A 19,149-nucleotide genomic window follows, 5' to 3' on the forward strand; every position below is an offset into this window, starting at 1 on the left:
AAAAAAAAAAAAAAAAGAAAAAAAAGAAAAAAAAATACTTAGAATTTTACCACCCAGAAACAATCACAGCTAACTGCTTATTGTATTTTCTTCTACATTTTTTTAATATAAATATCCACATCTAGAGTTTATAAATGCAACTCTTTAGACTCTCTCACCCCTTGCACTTTCCTCAAACATTCCCACCATTTTGAGGCCGGTGACCGTGGAATTTGCTTACTGAAAAAAGCCCCTCCCCTTGATGTCGTCATACGAAACTACGCCCCAGATTGCCGCATGCGCACTCTTAAGAGGTCGAAACGGGAAGAGGGGCAGGGGCTCTCGAACGGAAGTGACGCATGGTACATGCGCAATGACGACGAGGAGGTGGCCAAAAGTCAAGTGCTGGTCCGCACGCTGTGCTCGCTTCCGGAAGTGGCTTCTGCGACAACATGCTTGCAGACCTCGGCTTAATCGGGACCATAGGCGAGGATGACGAGGTGCCGGTGGAGCCCGAGTCTGACTCTGGTGACGAGGAAGAAGAGGTATGAGGACGGTTCTGGTCTTTGGGTTTCCTTGACTGCTTCTCTTCCCCGCGATTCCTCAGGTCCCTGTCCCCGAATCCTCATCATCGCCTGCCAGCCCGGGAAGTTTCCCTAAAAGGATCTCTCCGGGACCCCAAGATCTTCCTCATTTTTCCGGCGACTAGGTTTTCTCTACGTCCGCCTGCTTCTTTGGCCGTGTCGTTCCCTGTCTCCTTGCTGAACTCAGTATCCATTCACTGAATTGATATTTAACCACGCCCTGTGTAAGAGACATGCAGGTCTCTTACACCTTGTAAGAGGTGAAGTCAGCCCAGGTTCCTGCTCAAGGAGCCGTGGTTAGCTGTCCATTCATATGTTCATCGAGCCAGTGTTTATTGTATACTTATGTGTGCTAGACCTAGTGTTAAGCGTTGGGGACGTAGCAATGAACAAGGTGAGTGCCACTCTTCTGAAGCCTATGGTGGTGTGGGGGCTTGCAGATATTAAGCAGTATGGCAATTAAAGAGGGATCGGTGTTCTGAAAAGGATGCTTGCCCTTCAAACATTCAGCCCAGATGTTGTCCCCTCTGCAGTCTCATCTGTCCGCTTGATACATTTATTCAGATGTCCCATGGCCTCTACAAATTCAACTCCTCCAAAGTTGAACTTGTGTTCGCTCTCATCCCGTTCCCTTCTCAAGCCAGCAACCTTAGAGTTATTCTTGACAGTTTTTTCTTCCTCAGCGCCGCCAGTGCTCTGCAAGCTGGCTCATGAATCTCTCTTAAGCTTCTCCCGCCTCTCTCCATTCACACTGTACCCACCCTAGCTCCGGCCACTGCTGTCTCATGCCTGCACACCAGCACACCAGCACACCAGCACACCACCAGTCCAAACATACTTCATCTCTTTATCTTGAGCACTTCCAGTGTATTCTTCGCTTAGCAGCAGAAGGATCTCTTTGTGATACAGTCACGTTAGAGACCTCCCTTGCTTAAAACTCTCCAGCCTGCTGGTAGAGAGCCCCAGGCCTGTCCACTTTGCAGAGACTCCTCAGGCAGCCTGTGGGTCCTGCACACTGCCCCCATTTCCCTGATGTCCCCTGTGGGCGCGGGCGGCCTACTGGCTGGTGCAATCTTGGCTCACCACAACCTCTGCCTCCTGGGCTCAAGCAATTCTCCTGCCTCAGCCTCCTGAGTAACTGGGATTACAGGCATGCACTACCACGCCCAGCTAATTTTTCTGTATTATTATTATTATTATTATTTTTTATTTTTATTTATTTATTTTTTTTTTGAGACGGAGTCTCGCTCTGTCGCCCAGGCTGGAGTGCAGTGGCCGGATCTCGCAAGCTCCGCCTCCCGGGTTTACGCCATTCTCCTGCCTCAGCCTCCCGAGTAGCTGGGACTACAGGCGCCCGCCACCTCGCCCGGCTAGTTTTTTGTATTTTTTAGTAGAGACGGGGTTTCACCGTGTTAGCCAGGATGGTCTTGATCTCCTGACCTCGTGATCCGCCCGTCTCGGCCTCCCAAAGTGCTGGGATTACAGGCTTGAGCCACCGCGCCCGGCCTTATTATTTTTTTTGAGATGGAGTCTTACTCTGTTGCTCAGGCAGGAGTGCAATGGTATAGTCTTGGCTCACTGCACCTTCTGCCTCCCGTGTTCAAGCAATTCTCCTGCCTCAGCCTCCCGAGTAGCTGGGACTACCAGTGCGTGCCACCACACCTGGCTAATTTTTGTATTTTTAGTAGAGACGGGGTTTCACCATATTGGCCAGGCTGGTCTTGAGCTCCTGACCTCGTGATCCGCCCACCTTGGCCTCCCAAAGTGTTGGGATTACAGGCGTGAGCCACCATGCCTGTTTTTTTTGTATTTTTAGTAGAGACTGCATTTCATCATGTTGGTCAGGCTGGTCTTGAACTCCTGACCTCAAATGATCCACATGCCTTGGCTTCTTAATGTGCTGGGATTACAGGTGTGAGCCACTGTGCCTGTCCCCTTCTTCCTTTCTATTGTTCTTTATCTCAGCCCCAAAGTCACTCTGTCTCTTACCCTTCCCAGGGGCCTATTGTGCTGGGCAGACGACAAAAAGCCTTGGGGAAGAACCGCAGTGCTGATTTCAATCCTGACTTCGTTTTCACTGAGAAGGAGGGGACTTATGATGGCAGCTGGGCCCTGGCTGATGTCATGAGCCAACTCAAGAAGAAGGTGAGTCTGACAGTGATGGACAGTTCCAGACCTTGGACTATTAAGATTGGACTGTGGGTTTCAGGGCCTAGTCCTGACCTGACTGACCATCTGTTTACATTCAGCAGATACTAGAACTCCTTTGAAAATAACTGGTTTAAAAAAAAAAAGAAAAGAAAGAAAGTATCTGGTATACTTTTGATGAGATCAGAAATGACTCACTGTCTTTTTTTTTTTTTTTTTTTTTTGAGTCTGCTTGCTGGGGAAGTCTCGTCTTGATTAATACCAAATGAAGTATGAGCACTTGCCAGGTGTCTCCTGTGGTGTCACTGTGCAGTGTCCCTGCCCACACAGCACAGCCAAAGCTACCACAGATGTCATTGTCATCTGCTTGTTTGCCAAGATCCCATGCCTTTCTGTGAATCTGGTTAAACTAGAAGATGCATCCAAGTTATTTACCATTTCACGTGCATCAGAGAGAAAGATTGCCTGTCCAGAACAGTGTAATCCAGGCTTTGCTGGTCCTTATTCTGATTGAAATAAACCAGCATTGCCTTTTCTTTTTTTTGAGACAGAGTCTCTCTCCGTTTCTGGAGTGTAATGGCGCTATCTCGGCTCACTGCAACCTCTGCCTCCTGGCTTTAAGTGATTCTTGTGCCTTAGCCTCCCGAGTCGCTGGGATTACAGGTGCCCACCACCACGCCCAGCTAATTTTTTGTGTTTTTTTTTGTTTTTGAGATGGAGTCTCACTCTGTCACCCAGGCTGGAGTGCAATGGTGCGATCTTGGCTCACTGCAACCTCTGCCTCCTGGATTCAAGGGATTCTCCTGCCTCAGCCTCCTAAGTAGCTGGGATTACAGGCATGTGCCACCATGTCCAGCTAATTTTGTATTTTTAGTAGAGATGGGGTTTCTCCATGTTGGTCAGGCTGGTCTCGAACTCCCGACCTTAGGTGATCTGCCTGCTTTAGCCTCCCAAAGTGCTGGGATTACAGGCGTGAGCGACTGCGCTCAGCCTTACCAGCATTGCCTTTTCAAGATATCTGGAGAGGATTTAAAAATTTTTGTATATATAATACGTATATATATTTTCAGAGAATGCCAATATTTTTTCTTTTTCAAATTAATTATGAAGAATTTGTTCTCTTATTCGATGTTTCAATGAAAATTTCTTTTCACCTCTTTATTTTTATCTGCAGAGGGCAGCCACTACAATAGATGAGAAGATTGAGAAAGTTCGAAAGAAAAGGAAAACAGAGGTGAGAGGAAAAGTGGCTATTTCTCATTGTTATGCCCCACACTTTACTCTCACCGCGACCCCAGCATCTCTCTGGAAGCCCTTACAGAGCTGGGCATGGCTGGGACAGGCACGCTCTTCTGTGCGTTTGTTGTGCATCAGTACTGAGAATCCCCACAGCCGTCTGTTCAGGCCGGAGAGCTTCCTGTTGCTCTACTTAAGTTCTGGATCTGTAGAAGTTTGTCATCACCCTCGCTTTAATTTTTTTTTTCCCAGGTTAAAGAAGCCAAGTCTGGGAAGTTGGAGAAGGAGAAAGAAACAAAGGAGGGCTCTGAACCAAAAGAGCAGGAAGACCTTCAAGGGAATGATGAGGAAGGCTCAGAAGATGAAGCCTCAGAGACTGACTACTCATCAGCTGATGAGAACATCCTCACCAAAGCAGGTAGACGTTACGGCGGAGGTGTCAGCAACGGGGACAGGAGATCAGAAGGCATCCTCCTTTATTTTGTAGGGTTTCCTTCACTCTTCTGCACAGTTTAAGATATTCTGCCTACTACATTGAACTCCATTGAACTCCTTTCTATTTTTTTTTTTTTTTAAGAGATGTTGGCTGGGCATGGTGGCTCATGCCTGTAACGCCAGCACTTTGGGAGGCCAAGATGGGTGTATCGCTTGAAGCCAGGAGTTTGAGACCAGCCTGGGCAACATGGTAAAACCCCGTCTCTACTAAAAATACAAAAATTAGCTTGATGTGGTGGCATGGACCTGTAATCCCAGCCACTCAGGTGGCTGAGGCATGAGAATCACTTGAACCTGGGAGGTGGAGATTTCAGTGAGCTGAGATTGTCCCATTGTACTTAAGTCTGGGCCACAGAATGAGACCCTGTCTCAAAAAACAAAACAAAGCAACACAAAAGAGATGTGGTCTCACTCCATCCACAGGCTGGAGTGCAGTGGTGCCATCATACCTCACTGGAAGGCTTGAACTCCCTGGCTCAAGTGATCTTCCTGCCTTAGCTTCCCAAGTAGCTGGGCCTACAGGTGCATGCCCCTGCGCCTGGCTAATTTTTTTTTCATAGGGATGGGCTCTTGCTTTGTTGTTCAGGCTAGTCTCAAACTTCTAGGCTCAAGCAGTCCTCCCGCCTCGACCTCCAAAAGTGCTGGGATTACAGGAGTGATGAGCCACTGTGCCCGCTGAATCCTTTCTTTTAGGTTCTCTTTTCTCTTGGGATTTTGTATGGGTTGTTGTACTTTGTAGGTAGTTTACTCTTTTCCCATTTAGCCCCGTGCGGCTGCCGGATGCCTCTGTGATACAAACTCATTTGGGGTGACATACTCAGATGGGTCCAGCCACATAGTGAGTGCTCAATATATATATATATTTTTTCCTTTGAGATAGAATCTCACTCTGTTACCCAGGCTGGAGTGCAGTGGTATAATTTTGGCTCACTGCAAATTCTGCCTCCCGGGTGCAAGCAATTCTCCTGTCTTAGCCTCCCAAGTAGCTGGGACTACAGGCACACACCACCACACCTGGCTAATTTTTGTATTTTTAGTAGAGATGGGGTTTCACCATATTGGTCAGGCTGATCCTGAACTCCTGACCTCAGGTGATCCATCTGCCTTGGCCTCCCAAAGTGCTGGGATTTTAGGCGTGAGCCACCGCTTCTGCCCTCACTAAGTATTTCTTGCAGAAATGTGTGCTAAAGCATCATAATACAGTGTAGTGGTCGAGAGCCTGGTCTCTGGACCAGAGACACTGGGTTAGCTTTCTCTCTGACTTTAGGCAAGTTACTTCACCATGCTGCCACAAAGTGTCCTCATCTGTGAAATGAGGTTGATGATGGTCACCCCTCAGAGGCTGATGTGTGGTATTGGCACTTAGGACAGTGTCCAGCAGAATGCAAGTGCTTTGTAAGTCTGAGCCGTGGTCATCAGCTAAGTTTTTCTCCATAGATACACTCAAAGTAAAGGATCGGAAGAAGAAGAAGAAAGGACAGGTGAGCTCGGGGCTGCAAGATAGTGTGCGGCTCGCTGGCAATCTGAAAGGAGTTTAAGGTCATTTGGGTTTCTTGGCCCTTTTGTTGAATTCTCATCTCTCTTTTGGTTTTCTGGCGTAGGAAGCAGGAGGATTTTTTGAAGATGCATCTCAGTACGATGAAAACCTCTCGTTCCAGGACATGAACCTTTCCCGCCCTCTTCTGAAGGTAGCAGCTTCTTGTAAAAAATTTTCTTTGCAGAAGCAGGGTCTTGCTATGTTGCCCAGGCTGGTCTCAAATTCCTGGCATCAAGCAATTCTCTTGCCTCGACCTCCCAGAGTGCTGGGGTTTGAGCCACTGCGCCTGGCCAGTAGTGGCTTATTTTGGCAACCATGGGATTATTGCAGCCACCCCTAACTGGACTTTCTGCTTATCTGTTTGCCTTCCTCAACTCTCTTGTCCACACAGTTGCCAGAGAACTCTCTTAAGCAATGAGTTCCATCATGTCCCTCTTCTTCTGTAAGCCCTTCACTACTTTATAGTCTCACTCAGCTTAAAAGCCCAAGTCCTTATATTGACCTACAAGGCTCTGCCCCTTCTGGCCCTCTCTGATGACACCTCTGCACTCATTCTGCTCTGGCCACACTGGCCTCCTTGCTGGCCCTCAAACAGGTCAGGCCTCCTCTTCCTCAGGACCCTTGCACTTGCTGTTCCCTCTGCCTGGAAGCCTCTTCCAGAAACCTTTTTTTTTTTTTTTTTTTTTGAGACGGAGTCTGGCTCTGTCGCCCAGGCTGGGGTGCAGTGGCCAGATCTCAGCTCACTGTAAGCTCCGCCTCCCGGGTTTACGCCATTCTCCTGCCTCAGCCTCCCGAGTAGCTGGGACTACAGGCGCCCGCCACCTCGCCCGGCTAGTTTTTTGTATTTTTTAGTAGAGACGGGGTTTCACCGTGTTAGCCAGGATGGTCTCGATCTCCTGACCTCGTGATCTGTCCATCTCGGCCTCCCAAAGTGCTGGGATTACAGGCTTGAGCCACCACGCCCGGCCCTCTTCCAGAAATCTTTTGGGGTGCTCTCTAGCTTCCTTCAGGGTTCAACTCAGTATCCCTTGCTCAGTGACATCTTCCCTGGCAGCCCTACTGTGAACAGCACTCCCCCACTGCCCCTCTGACCGCTGCATTGTTTTCCACAGCATATCTCCATATGACATGTGTTTGGTTTTGGTCTGTTTCTACCAGACTGTAAGTTTCCTGAGGGCAGGGTTTTTATTTCTTTTATTTACTGCTGTGTCCCCAGTGTCTAGAACACCACCTCACATGTAGTAGGCGCTCAGTTCAGTGAATGTTTATGGAATGAATGATTGGTGGGGATTGGTGTGGTCCCCACTTGTCTGGAAACCTGCCCTGTTTGCGTCGTGCTGAGACTTCCCCTGCTCAACCCTGTCTGACTCAGTCTTTTTTCCTCAGGCCATTACAGCCATGGGCTTCAAGCAGCCCACCCCGATCCAGAAGGCGTGCATACCTGTGGGTCTGTTGGGAAAGGACATCTGTGCCTGTGCAGCCACTGGGACAGGTGAAAAGGATAGGGACCCGGGGTAGGCGGAAGGGTGTTACAGCCAGGGCTGGGCTCTAGGTTGACTTACCAAAGTCTGTTTTGCTAAATAAATACTCTTGGTTTTTTGAACTATTTTGTTTTTATTTTTTATTTCATAGAGATAGGGGTCTCACTTTATTGTCCAGGCTGGTCTCGAATTCCTAGGTTCAGGTTCAAGTGATCGATCTTCCCATCTTGGCTTCCCAAAGTGCTGGGATTACAGGCATGAGCCACTGTGCCTGGCCATAAAATTTTTTTTAACACAAAAAAGATATACTGGTGCAATTGAGAGAGTAAAGGATTTTTAAATTTTTAAGCATTTTATTTTGAAGTGTTTGTAGATCAATGGCAAGTTGCAAAAATAGTGTGTAGGGTCTCTCGAATCCTTCATCAGTGGTGACATGCCACATAACTGTAGGACAAAATCAAAACCAGGAAATTGACACTGATATAACAGTGTTTCCTAGACTGCAGAGCTTATTCAGTTTACTGAAGGATTAATGTTTTGTTTTGAAATGGAGTCTCACTCTGTTCCCCAGGCTGGAGTGCAGTAGCACAATCTCAGCTCACTACAACCTCCGCCTCCTGTGTTGAAGTGATTCTCCTGCCGCAGCCTCCCCAGTAGCTGGGTTTACAGGTGCCTGCCACCACACCTGGCTGATTTTTGTATTTTTAGTAGAGACAGAGTTTCACTGTGTTGGCCAGGCTGGTCTCGAATTCCTGACCTCAAGTGATATACCCGCCTCAGCCTCTCAGAGTGCTGGGGTTACAGGTATGAGCCACCGTGCCTGGCCTACTGAAGGATTAATTTTGTAAGATAAACAGTGCATGAGAGGATGTTTGGGCCTAGTAATGGGCCCGGTCTAGTAATGGGCCACAAATTTCAAAGGGTCTGATGAAGGTCATTTTCATTTAATGCTCTTGCGGTATCCTTAATCTCTGTGACCATGGCTTCCTGGCCCTGTCATGTCAGAGGAGTAAAGTTTTTTTTTTGAGACAGAGTCTTGCTCTGTTGCCCAGGCTGGAGTGCAGTGGTGCAATCTCGGCTCACTGCAACTCCACCTCCCGGGTTCAAGCGATTCTTCTACCTCAGCCTCCTGAGGAGCTGGGATTACAGGTACACACCACCATGTCCAGCTAATTTTTGTATTTTTAGTAGAGATGGGGTTTTACCATCTTGGCCAGGCTGTCTTGAACTCCTGACCTCGTGATCCACCTGCCTCAGCCTCCCAAAGTGCTGGGATTATAGGCATGAGCCACTGCGCCCGGCCATATTATTATTATTGTTTTTTTGAGGCAGAGTTTTGCTGTTGTCACGCAGGCTAGAGTGCAGTGGCGCGTTCTCAGCTCACTGCAACTCTGCCTTCCGGTTTCAAGCGAATCTCCTTCCTCAGCCTCCTGAGTAGCTAGGATTACAGGCGCCTACCACCATGCCTGGCTAATTTTTATGTATTTAGTAGAGATGGGATTTCACCGTATTGGCCAGGCTGTTCTCGAACTCCTGACCTCAGGTGATTTGCCTGCCTTGGCCTCACAAAGTGCTGGGATTACAGGCTTCTGCCACCATGCCCAGCTAAGTTTTTTGTATTTTTAGTAGCATTGGGGTTTCACTATGTTGGTCAGGCTGGTCTTGAACTCCTGACCTCAGGTGATCCACCTGCCTCGGTGTCCCAAGGTGCTGGGATTACATATGTGAGCCTGACCATATGATTTGCAAGCAGAAAAAATATTCTATGAAAAATTAATTCCTCTGTAATCCCAGCACTTTGGGAGGCCGAGACGGGCGGATCACGAGGTCAGGAGATCGAGACCATCCTGGCTAACACAGTGAAACCCCGTCTCTACTAAAAATACAAAAAACTAGCCAGGAGAGGTGGCGGGCGCCTGTAGTCCCAGCTACTCGGGAGGCTGAGGCAGGAGAATGGCGTGAACCTGGGGGGCGGAGCTTGCAGTGAGCTGAGATCCAGCCACTGCACTCCAGCCTGGGCGGCAGAGCAAGACTCCGTCTCAAAAAAAAAAAAAAAAAAAAAAAGAAAAATTAATTCCTTTATTTTCCCTGACCAGACGTGGTTTTTCTGTGCTCTGGTGAAAACCTAACCCTGGAGGGAACTGAACGTCTTCTCATTGCTTCCTTGCTGCCCTTCCCTCCAGGTAAAACTGCTGCCTTTGCCCTGCCTGTCTTGGAGCGTCTGATTTACAAACCCCGCCAGGCTCCAGTCACCCGCGTGCTGGTGCTGGTGCCCACCCGAGAGCTGGGCATCCAGGTGCACTCTGTCACCAGACAGCTGGCCCAGTTCTGCAACATCACCACCTGCCTGGCTGTGGGTGAGTTTCTGGCCAAGGGTTGCCAGCCCCTCAGAGACTGTGGTGGGGTGGAGGATGGATGTGCCCTACCATCTGTTGGTGTTGGTGCCAGGTGCCAGGATAGGCCTTTGTGTTGATTGAATTCACTTAAAACCTGGAAGACATGTTTTTTTGTTTTTTTGAGATGGAGTCTTGCTTTGTCACCCAGGCTGGAGTGCAGCGGCGTGATCTGGGCTCACTGCAAGCTCCTCCTCCCGGTTCACACCATTCTCCTGCCTCAGCCTCCCAAGTAGCTGGGACTACAGGTGCCCGCCACCACGCCCAGCTAATGTTTTATATTTTTAGTAGAGATGGGGTTTCACTGTGTTAGCCAGGATGGTCTTGATCTCCTGACCTTGTGATCCGCCTGCCTTTGTCTCCCAAAGTGCTGGGATTACAGGTGTGAGCCACTGTGCCCAGCCGACGTGTTTTCATAGTGCTTTAGGCAGGTGGGATTTGATTGAAACTTAACCAACCTTGACAAATGAAACCTGACAACTATGAACATTTTTTTCTTGGTACTGAACAAATTTGGAATATAATTTTTGCTTTGTGAGAATAATAAATATTTTGGACAGCGTTTTTCCAATGAAGTTATATGATAGTGTTATCTAGCCTGCATTTTGTCCTCCTTGTGCAATTGGAAGTCAGAAGTGATCTTTGTCTCCCTGTAACACTTCATCACTTTCCGCAGCTGCTTCTCTTAGTCCTTGGATGTTTCAGGCATTCTCTTTTTTTTTTTGAGAGGAAGTCTCACTCTTTTGCCCAGGCGGGAATGCAATGGCATGATCTCGGCTCACTGCAACCTCTGCCTCCTGGGTTCAAGCGATTCTCCCACCGCTTTCAAGTAGCTGGGATTATAGGCGTGCACCACCACGCCCAACTAATTTACATATTTTTACTAGAGATGGGGTTTCGCCATGTTGGGTGGGTTGGTCTCGAATTCCTGACCCCAAGTGATCCACCTGCCTTGGCCTCCCAAAGTGCTGGGATTACAGGCGTGAGCCACCGCTCCTAGCCCATGCATTCTCTTCTGAAGTGCTTTTGTGTCATCATCATTGTTGATTTTTGCACTTAGCACAATTTTAATGACATGATCTGTCTTTTCCAGTGTGTTGGGAAACCCATATGCTTGGGCCTTTGTTAGTCTTACTCTCTCAGTGGTTTCCTCTGCATCTGGCCTGAGGCCTGGTGAGTGGCTGGTGCTCAGTCAACACCCATGAGCAGCTGACCTGGCCGCCTGGTGGGGCTCTTCCTCTTTGCAGGCGGCTTGGACGTGAAGTCTCAGGAAGCAGCTCTTCGGGCAGCGCCTGACATCCTCATCGCCACCCCAGGCCGGCTCATCGATCACCTCCACAACTGCCCTTCCTTCCACCTGAGCAGCATCGAGGTGCTCATCCTGGATGAGGCTGACAGGTGCTCCTCCCAGCGTGGGGCCCAGGGCACTGTGGGGTTCCAAGGCCCACAACCAGGATGTGGACCTGCTACACTGCGTTGTTCTTTGCGGCTCTGGGCCATGGCCTTTGGTGTGCGATACCAGATCAGCCACTGGTGCTGGGGCCTCTGTCCAGCCTTAGTCTGTGTTTTCCTGTTTTTTCTCTTTCTTTCTCTATTATGGTGGTTAAGTGATGAGGCCGGTCAAATGTTGGCCCTGCCACTTCCTAAGGGAGATCTGGAAACATTTAGATTCTCAAAACAAAATCTTTTCTCGTTTGTAAATGGGAGATAAGGACATATGCACATCACAGTGTCGAGGAGCTGAGGAGGGAGGAAGAGGAAGTGCCAGCGCGGCTCCCACAGGGCCTCTGTGACTGCAGCCTGGACTCCCTCTCCCCCGCCCTGCCCCCCAGCTCTGTTCCTCTCTTACGTGTGCCGTCTGCTCACCTCTTTGCTCTGGGACTGAACAGAAGGAACTCTTCCTGAACTCTGGACTGAGGCTGGAGGCGGGGCAGGGGAAGGAGCTCTCAAACAGCCCCAGGGCATGCTAAGGTTACAGGCCCTTAAACCGCTTCTGATCCTGACACCCCTCCCTGAATCTTCACCAGCTTGGGGAATGGCAGCTCCATCCTTCCAGCTGTTCTGAGTTCTCTGCGTGTTCTCCTGTTTTCACACCCCACAGCCCGCCTGTCAGCACAGACTGTCCACACGCCCCCACTTTGTGTCTTCTATGTTTGCCTTTTCCTCAGCCTGGAGCCATCTCCTGCCCCTTCAGGTTTCTGTTCCAGTTATCACCTTGTTAGTGGGGCCTTTGCTGGCCGCCCTGTGATGGTCCTGCCCTAACTTGCTCCTCCCGTCCTGCCTGCATTGTCACTGAGGGTTCATGGAGTGCCATGTCTCCCCTGTCTCCCTAGGATACAGTATTCATGAAGGGGCTACATGCATAGGGGCGTGTCTAGTATATAGCAGGCACTCAGTAAATACTTGTTGAATAACCGATTGGCTGACTCCCTCAGAACAAAAGACCCATTCCTGAGGCCTAAAGGATGAAAAGGAGATCATTTTAAGTCAAGGGGACTTGATCTGGTTTAGGTTTTAAAGGGGGAGGGAAACTATTCAAGTATGTATCTCAAAAGACCAAAAAAGGCGGAGGAAGTATTTGAGATTTGGAAGATCAGAAGACAGCTCTGTGTGACACCTGGACCTAGACTGCAGCCTGCACTGGGGGAGAAATGCTGTAAGGGGTTGGGCTTGCTGAAAATATGGAATCCAAGGAATCTCACAGATTACTATTATATATAAAGAGAAAAAGGATCCTTTACAGTGGAGCGATCTGGCAGACACTATAGCCAGTGACCAACCTCACATCCCCGGTTCTAGAACAAACTGGCCGTCAGTGTCTGGTGATGGAGCATGAATACAGGGCACAGCTGCGCCCAGCAGTGCTGTCCCCTTGAGAATTTCTCTGAATCCAGTTACTGGGAAATAATTAGATGAATCCAGAGTGCGAGAAGGATGAGGGGCCTTTTCGTTCTTTTTTTTTTTTGTGAGTCAGGGTCTTGCTTTGTCACCCAGGCTGGAGTGCCATGGTGCGAACACTAGCTCATTGCAGCCTCTACTTCCTAGACTCAGGTGATCCTCCCGCCTCAGTCCCCCGACGTAGCTGGGACTACAGGCACACGCCACCATGCCTGGCTTATTTTATATTAAATAAGTAGAGACAAGGTCTTGCTGTGTTGTCCAGGCTGGTCTTGAACTCCTGGGCTTAAGTGACCCTCCCGCCTCAGCCTCCCAAAGTTCTGGGATTATAGGCATGAGCCACCTTGCCCGGCCCCAGCTCATTTTTGTATTTTTTGTGGAGACGGGGTTTTGCCATGCTGCCCAGGCTGAGGGGGCTTTTCTAGATGCAAGAAGACTAGAGACGTGGCAGCCAGTTGCAAGGCAGGAACTTTGGTTCTTGTACTAAAACAAAAGGTAACTATAAAATAACACTTGGCCTGGCATGGTGGCTCATGCCTGTAACTTCAGCACTTTGGGAGGCTGAGGCAGGCGGATCACCTGAGGTCGGGAGTTTGAGACCAGCCTGACCAACATGGAGAAACCCCATCTCTACTAAAAATACACAATTAGCTGGGCGTGGTGGTGCATGCCTGTAATCCCTGCTATTCAGGGGGCTGAGGCAGGAGAATTGCTTGAACCTGGGAGGCGGAGGTTGCAGTGAGCCAAGATTGCGCCATTGCACTCCAGCCTGGGCAACAAGAGTGAAACTGCATCTCAAAAAAAAAAAAGACACCTGGAGGCAGCTGAAGGAATGTGAATGTGGCCTGTACTTTAGATATTCACCCACTTGAAAGTCTTGGGCGTGTTGATGAAGTTGTGTTTCTGTAAGAGAAGGCCCTAGTCCTTAGGAGTTGTGTGCTGAAATATTTGGGGTCAGGTGTTATGACATCTGCGACTGACTTGCCACAAAAAGACAAAGCAAATGTGGCAAAATGATAATTCTTGGTGAAAAGATAAAGTAATAAAATAGATGAGTCCTAAATGTAACCAATGACAACAAACAGCAGCCGGTATGCGATCCTGTGCCCCTCACTGTGACCGAAGGGCACTCTCCCCAGTTCTGACATGTCTTTCTTTGCTCCCAGGATGCTGGATGAGTACTTTGAGGAGCAGATGAAGGAGATCATCCGAATGTGTTCCCACCACCGCCAGACCATGCTCTTCTCAGCCACCATGACAGACGAGGTGGGCCGAGGGACTTCTCTGTGGCGGGTGGCAGGTGTGCGCGGAGGGGGCTGTGCAGAGGACCCTGACTGGGGTTGAGGGGGTTTGCCTGGGGTGAGCATTGCTGCCTCCTTCCCCACTACCCGGTTGCCAGCTGAGCAAACCCGGCTTTGCGCTTGGCAGGTGAAAGATCTGGCGTCTGTCTCCTTGAAGAATCCTGTCCGGATATTTGTGAACAGCAACACGGATGTGGCTCCCTTCCTGCGGCAGGAGTTCATCCGGATCCGGCCTAATCGGGAAGGAGACCGGGAAGCCATCGTGGCAGGTGGCAGCTGAGGGCGAGCCTGGGCAGGGTGGGCTGGTCAGCTTCCTTGAGCTCGTGTTGTCCATGCCGAAGTGTTTGGTTTTTCCCCTGCGCCTCTGCCATCCAGTCTTCCCCAGCGCAGAGGCTGCACTGCACTAACGATGATCCGCTGCCTCACTTCTCCATGGGTCCTTCCTCCCTTTGTCTTATCGCCTCACCAATCCTCTTTGTGTCCTGTTCAACTCCCAACCACTTGGCATCAGCTGCGGTTGTACGCATCAGTCCAGACCACTGGTCTCTGTCGCCTGGATCGTTGTGCAGCCTCTTGCTCGGGCTCCCCGCTTCCACTCGGCCCTTTGTGACTGCATTGCAGAGCATTTATGATGATTGCTTGCAGAAGACATTTGTACTTGTTACATCCTTATTTGAACACCCTGCGGTGGCTTCCATTGGTTTTAGACTAAAATCCAAACATCTTAGTGAGTCTTTTAGGACTCTTCGGGCCTGGCCCTTGCCTGCCCGGGGTCCCCAGCCATGTAGGCTTGCTCATGGCTCCAGCCACATTCGCCTGCTTGCACTTTTTTTTTTTTCCTTTGAGGCAGAGTCTTGCTGTGTCGCCCAGGCTGGAGTACAATGGCACGATCTTGGCTCAATGCAGCCTTTGCCTCCTGGGTTCAAACGAGTCTCGTGCCTCAGCCTCCCAAGTAGCTGGGATTACAGGCACTCGCCACCACTTCTGGCTAATTTTTGTATTTTTAGTAGAGACAGGGTTTTACCATGTTTGCCAGGCTGGTCTTGCACTCCTGGCCTCAAGTGATCTGTCCTTCTTGGTCTCCTAAAGTGCTGGGATTACAGGTGTGAGCCACTACATCCGGCTGCCTGCTTGCACTTCTCACTATAAGCTCGTTCCTGCCTCTGGGCCTTCATGTTTGCCATTTCCTCTGTCTAGAATCTTCCCCTGGATCTTCCCATGGATCATCTGCCTTGTCATTCAACCTAATGTCACCTCTTCAGAGAGGCCAGCCCTTAGCTGCTTCCCCTCCTCCCTGCACTCTCTCTTACAACATTTTTCACCCCCCAGGAATTGGTTTCTCTGTATCCACCCTGGAATTTGAGTTCCACAGGACAGGGACAATGCCTGTCTATCCAGTGCCAGGCACAGTGACCATACTTTGTGGATGAGGAGGGGGTACATGTTGAATAAGAGCCTAGAAACAGCTGCCAGCTCAGTCCTCTCTTCCTGCCAGCCTTGTTGACGAGGACCTTCACTGACCATGTGATGCTGTTCACGCAGACCAAGAAGCAGGCCCACCGCATGCACATCCTCCTGGGGCTCATGGGACTGCAGGTGGGCGAGCTCCATGGCAACTTGTCACAGACGCAGCGGCTGGAGGCCCTCCGGTAACATTTGGGGTGGGGACTCAGGCTCCCACCATCCTTCTGGGGCAGAGCAGATAGAGGGAAGAAGAGGACCCTGAGCATTCTATTAGAGCATTAGCAGGGGACACATAGGATGATCTTGGCCTTGAAATTTTAACCCAACCACTGTGAGGTCATGTCTTAGATGCATGTAGAACTCCAACTTCATAGAGATGACCCTCATGCCCTTAGGTGCTTGTCCTTAGCATGGCAGCTGTTGTGTGGGGCGACAGAGGAAGCCGGCTTGGAAAGGCAGCACATGGTCCCTTCTCTGAAGCTTTCTGAGAGTGGTGAACATTCCTGGGTCTGATTGAACAAGATTTAGAGTCAAAGTCAGCAGCCATTACTTGAGCATCTACTTTGCCAGGCACTGTGCTGTGTGCTTTCCACGTGATTTCTTGTTTAATTCTCAGAGAATGGCATCAAGGTCGTTGGCAAGGAGGAACCCTTTAGAACTCTCCACCCTGTTCATCAGAGGGTGCCGAAAGGTGTTTGTTAAAGATAGGCTGATTTAAACTGAGACAATTGCCCATGCTGTTAGCAGACACAGAACTACGCTTGCTCTGTGTGATGGGTTGTTGAAGGGTGGGTGTAAACATCCCATGTGCTCACATTTAGAATCTATCCCCATTTTAATGCCCTGTTCTGTCCTCTGCTGGCTCAGGCTCTTGTGGAACATTATTAGGGGAGGGTGTCTGGATGAACAGCTGTTTGTGATTGTTTCTAGGCGTTTTAAGGATGAACAGATTGACATCCTCGTGGCCACTGATGTGGCAGCCCGTGGACTTGATATTGAGGGGGTCAAAACGGTGAGCAGACCCTATCTTCCTTGGACTTTTGGTGGAAGTCTTTTTGCCTCTTCGCACCCCCCTTCCCTTGCCAGGCCTGACTGATGTTCATTTTTGACCTTCTAGGTAATCAACTTCACAATGCCTAATACTATCAAGCATTATGTCCACCGGGTGGGGCGAACAGCGCGTGCTGGCAGGGCTGGGCGCTCAGTCTCGCTGGTGGGAGAAGATGAGCGGAAGATGCTGAAGGAGATTGTAAAAGCTGCCAAGGCCCCTGTGAAGGCCAGGATACTTCCCCAAGGTGAGCAGGCAGCCCTGTGGCAGTGCAGAATGGCTTGGGTGGGTGGGGCAAGGGCAGAGTGTAAGGGCTTTGCAGTTCAGAGCCAGATTTGAATTCTAGCCCTGCTGCTTCCTTGCCGAGTGACCATGTACAGGTTTTGCCTCACCTCTCTGAGCTTGCCTCCTGTGTGTAGAAGGGAATTATGACAGAATTGTAAACACAGTGCCCCATTTAGGTGGAAAATTAGGAAGAGAGAGTCACTTGGGGCAAAATTCTCACTAACCTCCTCTTTCCCTTACTATTGGTGGGGGGAAGAGAGAGATCAGTACTCATTCTTTTTGGGTCCTTTCATTGCTTTTGTTCCTCTGATCTGTGGGGGTCCTATAAAGCACAACCTCTTTAAAGTCTTTTTTAGTTTTGTTTTGTTCTTGAATTCCTAGGCTGAAGCAATCCACCCACCTTCTGCCCCCAAAGTGTTGGGATTACAGTAATGAGCCACCATGCCCAGCCTTAAAAGTTTTTAAGTTATAAAAATAATACATATTTAGTCTGAGCATGGTAGCTCTTGCCTTTGTAACCCAAAGTAACCCAGCACTTTGGGAGGCCAAGGCAGGAAGATTGCTAGAGGCCAGGAGTTCAAGACCAACCTAAGCAATGTAGTGAGATGCCTGTCTCTTAAAAAAAAAAAAAAAAAAAAAATTAGCTGGGCGTGGTGGTGTGTGCCTATAGTCCCAGCTTTTCAGGAGGCTGAGGCAGGAGGATTGCTTAAATCCAGGAGGTTGAGGCTGCAGTGAGCTATGATTGCGCCACTGCACTACAGCCTGGGCAAAAGTGCAAGACCGTCTCTAAAAAATGAAATAAAAAGTATATATTGATTGATGGAAATTAGTAAATAAAAAAACAAAAATGTAATTCTGTGTCAAAGAGCTCACCACTGGTAGCATTTAGGTGTATGTCCTTTCAAACCATTTTTCCTTTCTTAAATGTCCCTTTTATTTTTTTCATTTTCATAGTCTTTATTTCATCAGTGACTAGTTATTGAGTCCTGCTGTGGGCCTAGTGCTATTTATTATGTTCTAGGTGCTGGGGATACAGCAGGGAACAAAGCAGGGCTGTCACTGTGGTGGGAGAAAGAGACAATAAATAAGCTAACAGTAGATGTGATTGAGAACAACAGGAAGAGAGTGCCTCATTAAGCTGTTAAGGAAAGACCTCTGCACAGCTGGCATTGGAGCTGAGTCCTGGATGATCGGAATGAGGCAGCCAGGAGAGGTCTGAGGGCAAAGTGCTGAGCTGAGAGAACAAGGGCAAAGGCTGTGAGGTAGGAACGAGCTTAGTGTGTGAGAACAAGAGAAAGGGCAGGAGGCTCAGGCGTGGTGAGCAGGGACACACAGAAGATCAGAGCAGTAGGCAGGGGCCACTCTGACTTTGGGGGGTATGAAGCAGAGAAGGCACACATTACAAACACCATTTCCTATGTCAGTAAATGCACAGCTAAATTATTTTCATCAACTACATAGTATTAGTAGTCACCCGTATTTTATTTATTTATTTTTGAGATGGAGTCTTGCTCTATCACCAGGCTGGAGTGCAGTGGTGCGATCTCGACTCATTGCAACCTCCGCATCTCGGGTTCAAGCGATTCTCCTGCCTCAGCTTCCCAAGTAGCTGGGACTATAGGCGTGTGCCACAATGCCCAGCTAATTTTTATATTTTTAGTAGAGACGGGGTTTCACCATGTTGTCCAGGATGGTCTCGATCTCTTGACCTCGTGATCCACCCGCCTTGGCCTCCCAAAGTGCTGGGATTACAGGCTTGAGCCACCGCCTTATTTTTTTTTATTTTAAGATAAGGTCTTGCTTTGTTGCCCAGGTACAGTGGTGCGATCATAGCTTACTGTTGCCTTGAACTCCTGGGTTCAAGCAGTTCTTCTCCTCAGCCTTCTGAGTAGCTGGGACTACAGGTGCATGCCACCATGATGGCTAATTTTTTTTTTTTTAGATGGAGTCTCACTCTGTCGCCCAGCATGGAGTGTAGTGGTGTCATCTTGGCTCACTGCAACCTCCGCCTCGTGGGTTCAAGCAATTCTCCTGCCTCAGTCTTCTGAGTAGTAGCTGGGATTACAGGTGTGTGCCCCCACACCCAGCTAATTTTTGTATTTTTAATAGAGACCGGGTTTCACAGTGTTGGCCAAGCTGGTCTCGAACTCCTGACCTCAGATGATCCACCTGCCTTGGACTCCCAAAGCGTGCGATTACAGGCGGGAGCCACTGAGCCACTGTGCCTGACGTTTTTTTTTTTTTTTTTTTTGGTAGAGACACAGTCTGGCCATGTTGCCCAGGCTGGCCTCAACTTCCTG

General features: G+C 49.2%; 1 protein-coding gene across 1 annotated transcript in view; it reads left to right on the top strand.

Moving 5' to 3' along the window:
• The first annotated feature begins 338 nt into the window (after positions 1-338).
• Positions 339-19,149, top strand: part of DDX27 (DEAD (Asp-Glu-Ala-Asp) box polypeptide 27) — a 24,232-nt gene continuing 5,421 nt past the window's right edge. Inside the window, 14 exon segments of the mRNA XM_011995409.1 lie at positions 339-524; positions 2,562-2,708; positions 3,886-3,945; positions 4,200-4,365; positions 5,880-5,923; positions 6,044-6,130; positions 7,366-7,471; positions 9,644-9,817; positions 11,101-11,251; positions 13,918-14,017; positions 14,180-14,321; positions 15,548-15,701; positions 16,447-16,528; positions 16,634-16,811. Of these exon segments, the coding sequence (XP_011850799.1) occupies positions 339-524; positions 2,562-2,708; positions 3,886-3,945; positions 4,200-4,365; positions 5,880-5,923; positions 6,044-6,130; positions 7,366-7,471; positions 9,644-9,817; positions 11,101-11,251; positions 13,918-14,017; positions 14,180-14,321; positions 15,548-15,701; positions 16,447-16,528; positions 16,634-16,811 (1,777 nt within the window).

The sequence above is a fragment of the Mandrillus leucophaeus genome, unplaced genomic scaffold (genome assembly GCF_000951045.1).
Source record: "Mandrillus leucophaeus isolate KB7577 unplaced genomic scaffold, Mleu.le_1.0 Scaffold489, whole genome shotgun sequence".
Taxonomy (NCBI): Eukaryota; Metazoa; Chordata; class Mammalia; order Primates; family Cercopithecidae; genus Mandrillus; species Mandrillus leucophaeus.